General features: G+C 38.0%; 1 protein-coding gene and 1 long non-coding RNA gene across 2 annotated transcripts in view; one reads left to right on the top strand and one right to left on the bottom strand.

Annotated features, from left to right (window-relative positions):
- Positions 1-3728, top strand: irf1b (interferon regulatory factor 1b). Its single transcript, XM_085470762.1, has 10 exons — positions 1-133; positions 751-843; positions 1324-1423; positions 1522-1689; positions 1828-1868; positions 2089-2215; positions 2319-2420; positions 2557-2585; positions 2773-2896; positions 3110-3728. The coding sequence occupies exons 2-10, from the start codon at positions 757-759 to the stop codon at positions 3217-3219; spliced, it is 888 nt and encodes a 295-aa protein (XP_085326888.1). The 5' UTR covers positions 1-133; positions 751-756; the 3' UTR covers positions 3220-3728.
- A 1305-nt stretch (positions 3729-5033) lies between these two features.
- Positions 5034-6489, bottom strand: part of LOC146700520 (uncharacterized) — a 30015-nt gene continuing 28559 nt past the window's right edge. Inside the window, exon 3 of the long non-coding RNA XR_014922585.1 lies at positions 5034-6103. This is a non-coding gene — a long non-coding RNA (uncharacterized LOC146700520). The remainder of the gene's footprint in view (positions 6104-6489) is intronic.

Below are 6489 nucleotides of genomic sequence, written 5' to 3'. Positions count from 1 at the left end.
AAGCTGTCGGTACTCACTTGTACTCAGAAAACGTTTACAAGTGGAACACTTAAAGACGAGAAGAAGCTTTTCTTAAACCAACGGGATTATTGTTGCATTTTTTTCCTCCTGGAATCACAAAGCAAATTAATCTGTAAGTATAGTGATATCAATTTAACATCCCTGCTCTATTTTTTAAAAGCTAAATGATGTTATTGGGATGATTTCTTTGAAAGAAATATGATCTATTATTACTTTAGGAGTCTGTCTTTCTCTCACGCTGTGTGTTTGAGAATGAACATTGAATTAAATAACATGCAAATAGATGCAAAGTTTTTAATGCACATTTCAAACTCGAATTTTTTAATTCTGTGACATTTTTGCCAAGCCTGTGTTGAGTTGCGCTCGTTTGCTCTAAGGAATTAAGAAACCTTTTTTAGGGGGGGAATATTCGCTTACCATTCTAGATTTTTAAACTTTTGCGCTACAGGATTAATAAAAATAACTGCATAACTGCATGAGTTATTTTTAGTTATTTTTTCTTCTTGTTCCTTCCAACCTTTCTAAACTAACGTTGACTCCTACACGTAAACACCTCCCTGAGCGCGCTGATTGCCCTGGCCATGAACTCTTCTGTCCCGCGCAGCAAAGAAGCAGTAGTAAATCTAAGCCGGGGCTGAGATGCGGGAGTTTATTTCCTTTTACCGCTGCGCTTCACACGCTGCATTACAGCATTTCTCTAAACTTTCTTCTGCTGCTGCATTTTTTTAGGCAAACATGCCAGTGTCAAGGATGAGAATGAGGCCATGGCTGGAGAAGATGATCGAATCCAATACAGTTTGGGGTCTGGCTTGGATTGACAAGGTGAGAAGCTTTCTTATCCTATTATAATACAGTGAACTGGTTCATGTAAATAGGAACTGCCTGCAAATAAGTAATGATAATTCAGAGTACAGGAATAGATATTTGGAAATCTATTTGTTGTAGGATTGATGCCTCTCCCCATGAGACAGGGAAGTGATTTCTGCAAAGCTGCACATGTTTTTATTGATGCTGAGTTGTCCCCTTGCTGTGCATACAGTATTAGCGTGTTACAAACATTGACCTGGTTTGAAGCACTAGCTTGGGATGGGTCTTAGTGTTGCAGTGTTACTTTGAGGCGTGCTATAGTTAAAGCCACTTCACAGCTATGCCTGTGGCACTTCAAACAGGTGAAAATAGGCACGATGAGGTAGCTGAACGGAAGCTTGGTTTCTGCTTGGGAGATAACACATTACATTCTCTCAGTAAGCGCAATTACCCACGATCCAACTTAATATATATAAAAAATTTTATATTTCCCAGGAGAAAACAATGTTTTCCATCCCCTGGAAGCATGCAGCTCGACATGGCTGGGAGGTGGACAAAGATGCATGTCTGTTCAAAGAGTGGGCCAAACACACAGGTGAGAAAGCCTGAATAAGCCTGCCACCTATTCAGAACAACTCTTCTTTACAGGATGAGGAAGTGTACTAAACTAGCATGTGCCAATGCATTTTACAGGGAAATATTCAGAGGGCCAAGTTTGTGACCCCAAGACATGGAAAGCCAACTTCCGCTGTGCAATGAACTCACTGCCTGACATTGAGGAGGTGAAAGACAAAAGCATTAACAAAGGCCACCAAGCTATGCGCGTCTTCAGGATGCTGCCTGCTAGTCAAAAATCTAAAGGTGAGAAAACTGACAGGAAATGAACGTTTGTTCTTTTTGGCGAATTAACATTGCGCTCAGTATCTTCAATTCATGTGCTCTACAGTCTCAGTGGTAAAGAAAGTAAGTGACCAAAATGTTTTTCTTTCCTCTGCACAGATAAACGGACTAAATCAAGGGAATCGAAGGGAAGGAAGAAGGTAAATGCTATCACTGTTACTATAGCTCTAGTGACACTTGTTTTTAAATAGCATACTCAAAATATTCCTCATTTACACTGATCTAGATACTGAATGTATAGCTTTGTAAAATAATGCTACTTCGTAGCTGTGCAGGAAACAGACATACACATATGGATTTGAATGTCTCGATTTTCATTTCAAACATCTCACTTAATTTCTCTTTGATTTGTTCTTGCAGAATTCAGTGGTTAAGATGGAAGAGAGGGAAGACAGCTACAGTGACACTCAGTCTCCCATCCCTGCACTGGTGCCAGAAAGCACACAAGAAAACAGAGTTGACAGCACAGTGCAGACAGAACAGCCAGGTGAGCAAGTTTGAAAAATCTGTACCGAAAATGTTCAGATAAACAGTGTGTTTGAATCTAAAAGTCAAAGTGTACTCAATACGTTTGTTTGCCATTTTTGCAGATTACTTCTTTCCAACTGAGGTTCCTGATTGGTCTTCAACAGTTGAGATTGGCCCTGACTCCTTCATCAACAGATTTCAGGTTTCACCTGATCACAGCTCCGGTAAGACAACAACACATAGCTCATACTTGCTAGTAAATGACTTTGGCTTAGCTTGGAATAATTCAACTTAAATAGAAACTTAAATACTCATGTTCCTTTCTGTTTTTCTCCCCTTCTCATCGCTGTGATCGTGCAGACTACGACTGTCCAGAAGATATTATTGAGGTAAGCATAACCTACAGGTCTTACCCTAGTTAGAAAGCAACATTTCATTGACAGGAATACCCATGTTTGTCTTATTCTGCTTGGTTTGGCTCATGCAATAATACCCAAAACACTAATAAGCATGTTTTGTGTTGAAAAACTAGTTGGGCCAAATATAGCCATACTCAATCCAGTGTTACTCTTTCAGATTTGCAGAAAACTGGAGAAAGAAACTTCACACTGGATGACAACAAGCAGTTTAGACGACAAGGGGTTCCTGTGCAATGAACCATGCACCAGTCCAGGGAGCCAGTGGAGTGAGTCTTCATCAGGTAAATGTTGCTAGTTGGAAGCTGTCATGTAGCTGCTGCTTAAACACCACAGTCCATGCCAGCAATTTAAGAATTTAATTGTAGAATTTAGTCAACATCAATGAATATGGTTAGATTTTGTTGTATATTACATTAGCAATCAAAATAATGCTATCAGTTTTAAGTCACATGACTTGGTTTAACTGACCTTGGATTTCGCTCTTTGTTTTGCAGTCGACGATGTAGACGACACACGGCCACAGTACACAACTCTTGCAGACATCCCAAATTCCACAGATGAATTCTGGAACAGCTTTTGCCAACAGATCCCACTTTTGCTTTAAAAAAGTAAAGGACATGACAGGACAATTCTTTTACACTGGACTTTTAAGAAGCTCCTGAAATCTTCTCCCATCAGAGCTCACCTCTCAGCTAAATCATTCCTTCGCTAGGACACCATCCCACCATCCGGACTTCTACTGTGTGTTTGATGTTTGGAAGCAGTTTGCAGAGCCACCCTCATCGCTCTCATCCCATATGTGAAGTTGTGAACAGAAGTTATAAAGCGCACTGCTGTGTAAAAGGAATTCACATGCTCAACATTGTTTATAGTTTTGGCTGGTTCAAGGCACCATGCTGCTCGTTTTTTTCTCTGTTAAGCTCAGGCATGGTAATTCCATTATCTTAAACAACCTCTGACAATTACAAGATAGTTGTCATTAACCTCATCTTGCAGATATGCTCGCACTCAGTGCTTGTGAAAGTTAGTTAATGTACAGTGTAAAAAAAAATCACATATTTTTTTTCTTTGTTTTTCCGTTATATGTACCAGTGAATTATATGCATCTTTACATCTTGTCGACAAACAGCCCAACAACAGGTGAAAGCTTTTCTATATTGTAAATAGTAATGTGTGCGTGTGTTTTTTTAATAAAATAAACAAAATATGAAACATATAAAAGAATTTTTGTTTTTTCATTCCTATAGCAAGTGGTTTTAAATGGTCTCCTGTTATGAAACTGATCATTTGTAGGTCATGTTTGTGTAAAAAAACATCTATTTGTAACATCTCTTTGAGCAAGTTAATAAACTTAAATTAGAACTAGCAACAATAAACTCTAAAATATTTTGAAGAATTCTAATCACGCTGGTCTAAATGATCACAGCATGCAGTTAATGATGTATTTCTGCAATTTAAATCATTGAGCCTCAAGAGCAGAAAAAAAAGTTGTGGTATGTGGTACTGTGAATAGTTGCATCAGTTTTTTTTCTTCCTCATCTCGGGTTCCCCCGATAATCCCCAGACAGTTTGAGGAAATAGTGTCATTGCAAAATATACCCACATGCACGCTATACATACTCTAAACTGGCTCGTTGACAAGGAGCTGTTACTGCAGGAGACCCCACAAATGGGATTCTTTACTTTTATCTCGTGTATGTTTTCAGGTTAGTCCAGACTGTTGAAGTAGACTCGTCAAACATCCTTAGAGATGAAAACGAGATAATAGCCATGCTTTTCTTTGGGACCTGAAAAGCCTTGCTTTACAGTAAATCATGTGACTTCATTTGAGGCAGGTGAAGGGTTTTCAATGAGAAAGCTCATTTGTTTAAACATAAAAACTATGGAATAAGCTTTGAAGTGTTTACGTTTTAAATTAAAAATTACTTTCAAATGTACACTTAATGTGTTCAAACTTTTTTTGTAGTCATTGACTTTTCTGTGGATAACAATGAGATTTTCTCAGCTCCTGCTTTCAATCCAGTTTCCAGATTTAATAGAGGTTATGTAGGTTATGTCAAAGGGAAAAAAGAGTAATTTAGTCTTTATGTGTATTGTAAATTACTTCATGTCATTTATTATGTGCATACGTTTTTTTTAATATATAAATAATGCTTTGATCTTTTTTCTTGATGAAGGCTCTTGTGACGTGATTACTCTCTTTTCCCGAGGCACAACGAACACAAAAGGAATTCAAAACATTGTGTTTACAGCTTAAGCATCAATAATCACGCCTTTCAAATGATTCACTGAGGTTTCATCCAAACAACTGAAGGAATACCTGCACAATTATTCACTTTTCAGCAGAGAGGCAGAGACAGCTATATCCACAAACAGCATCTCACAAGTCACAATATGAAAAACTGAATCTCACAAGACTCCAGTATGTGTTTTTATTCCACTTTATTACAAAAAATGTATAAATGAACATTTATGTTAACACTCACCTGCTTCTAATGTGCAATCAATTAGAAACAATTACAGGTGATTCCAAAATCTACAGTTATCTTAAAAGCTTCTGACAGTTTTTCCAGAATGTACCCCACCTCTCACCCTGTGACAGCTGCTATGGCCTCCAACGTGCTGATAAACGTATAAAAGTGTAGTTCAATGGGAGTTCGGAAATACAACAATGTTTCCTTAGTCCTTTGAAATCAAACACCTGTGAAAATGACCTGCAGCTGTTAGTGCAGTTACCGACATTAATGACTAGATAAAGTATAGGAAATTATAATATAGTATAATATAATAAAAAAAGCACAAAATAACTTTATGTAGTGATGCTGTCCAAAACATAGTAGAAGAACATGATTGGCTTCACTGAAACAAAGCAGCTTTGAGTTACACGTTAGCGAGGTCTTTTGCATACAGCTTTTTCTGTCATTTTAAAAAAAATGGCTACACGCGAGGTGTCACGCAACAACTCGACTACATAATAAACAAATAATCATTAACTAATCCAAAAGAGGTCAGGTTGATGACACCCCCCGATGACAGCTGCTCATGCATAACACCTTTTGTTCGGTTTACGATGTTGTAGTTCATGACTTTTTGCGAGTACGAAGTCCCGCGACAATACGGCATCAGCAGCAGAAGTTTAAACACATCGTGTTTTAAACAGTCAAAAGCTACACCATGAAGATACAAAGAGGGTGTGCGAGCTTCTGTGGTTTCAAACCCGAGACTGGAATACCATCTGGGAAATAAACCACACACACACATACACGCAAAAAAAGATGTGAAACTATAAGCACAGACTGCAGACTTCATTTTTCTGTATGTTGAAATGAACATATATTTTTCTAGACATGTCTTTGTCTGTTTCCTTCTTTGCTGAAGGCATAGTTCCTTTGTCGATAGACAACCATCAGACTCTGTCCTTCCTTTGTCTGATCTTCGATGTAGAGGTGAACCATGCCAGGGCTACTTTTGATCCACTGAAGATCATCCTTTGAAAAACACCAAGACCAAAACAAAACAAAGAAAACGAACAAACAAAAAGGGGGAGAGAGAGAACAAAGAATAATGATTAAATACAATTCCAGCTTATCTTAAGGCAAACGTCCAACATAAATGGCATACATTGACTCTATTTAACTTAATGTATAAACACCGACAACACAAAGAATCTTTTCCATGTTGCCAGTTATGTCATGCAGGCACTATTCATGTTAAATCATGTCCACGTGAATTTAACTGCTGTCGTTGTGTTCAGTCTCTAAATGATGAAAAGGTGATTTGAACCAGCAGGAATAGCAAAAAAGAAATAATGGCATCTGCTTAGTACCAACATAAACCTTGTAATGGCAAAACAAACACTTAGAGGTCAAAGATG

This window comes from Copadichromis virginalis, linkage group LG10 (genome assembly GCF_057382275.1).
Source record: "Copadichromis virginalis isolate Kocher_CV1m ecotype Utaka linkage group LG10, C_Virginalis_male_GT1.1, whole genome shotgun sequence".
NCBI lineage: Eukaryota > Metazoa > Chordata > Actinopteri > Cichliformes > Cichlidae > Copadichromis > Copadichromis virginalis.
This window is presented reverse-complemented; position numbering and strand designations above follow the sequence as displayed.

Coding starts and splice junctions, on each gene's coding strand:
- irf1b (XM_085470762.1), top strand. CDS start 757: ATGCCAGTGTCAAGGATGAGAATGAGGCCATGGCTGGAGAAGATGATC. Junction 1,690..1,827: donor TGCTAGTCAAAAATCTAAAG/GTGAGAAAACTG, acceptor TCCTCTGCACAG/ATAAACGGACTAAATCAAGG. Junction 2,897..3,109: donor GTGGAGTGAGTCTTCATCAG/GTAAATGTTGCT, acceptor TTTGTTTTGCAG/TCGACGATGTAGACGACACA.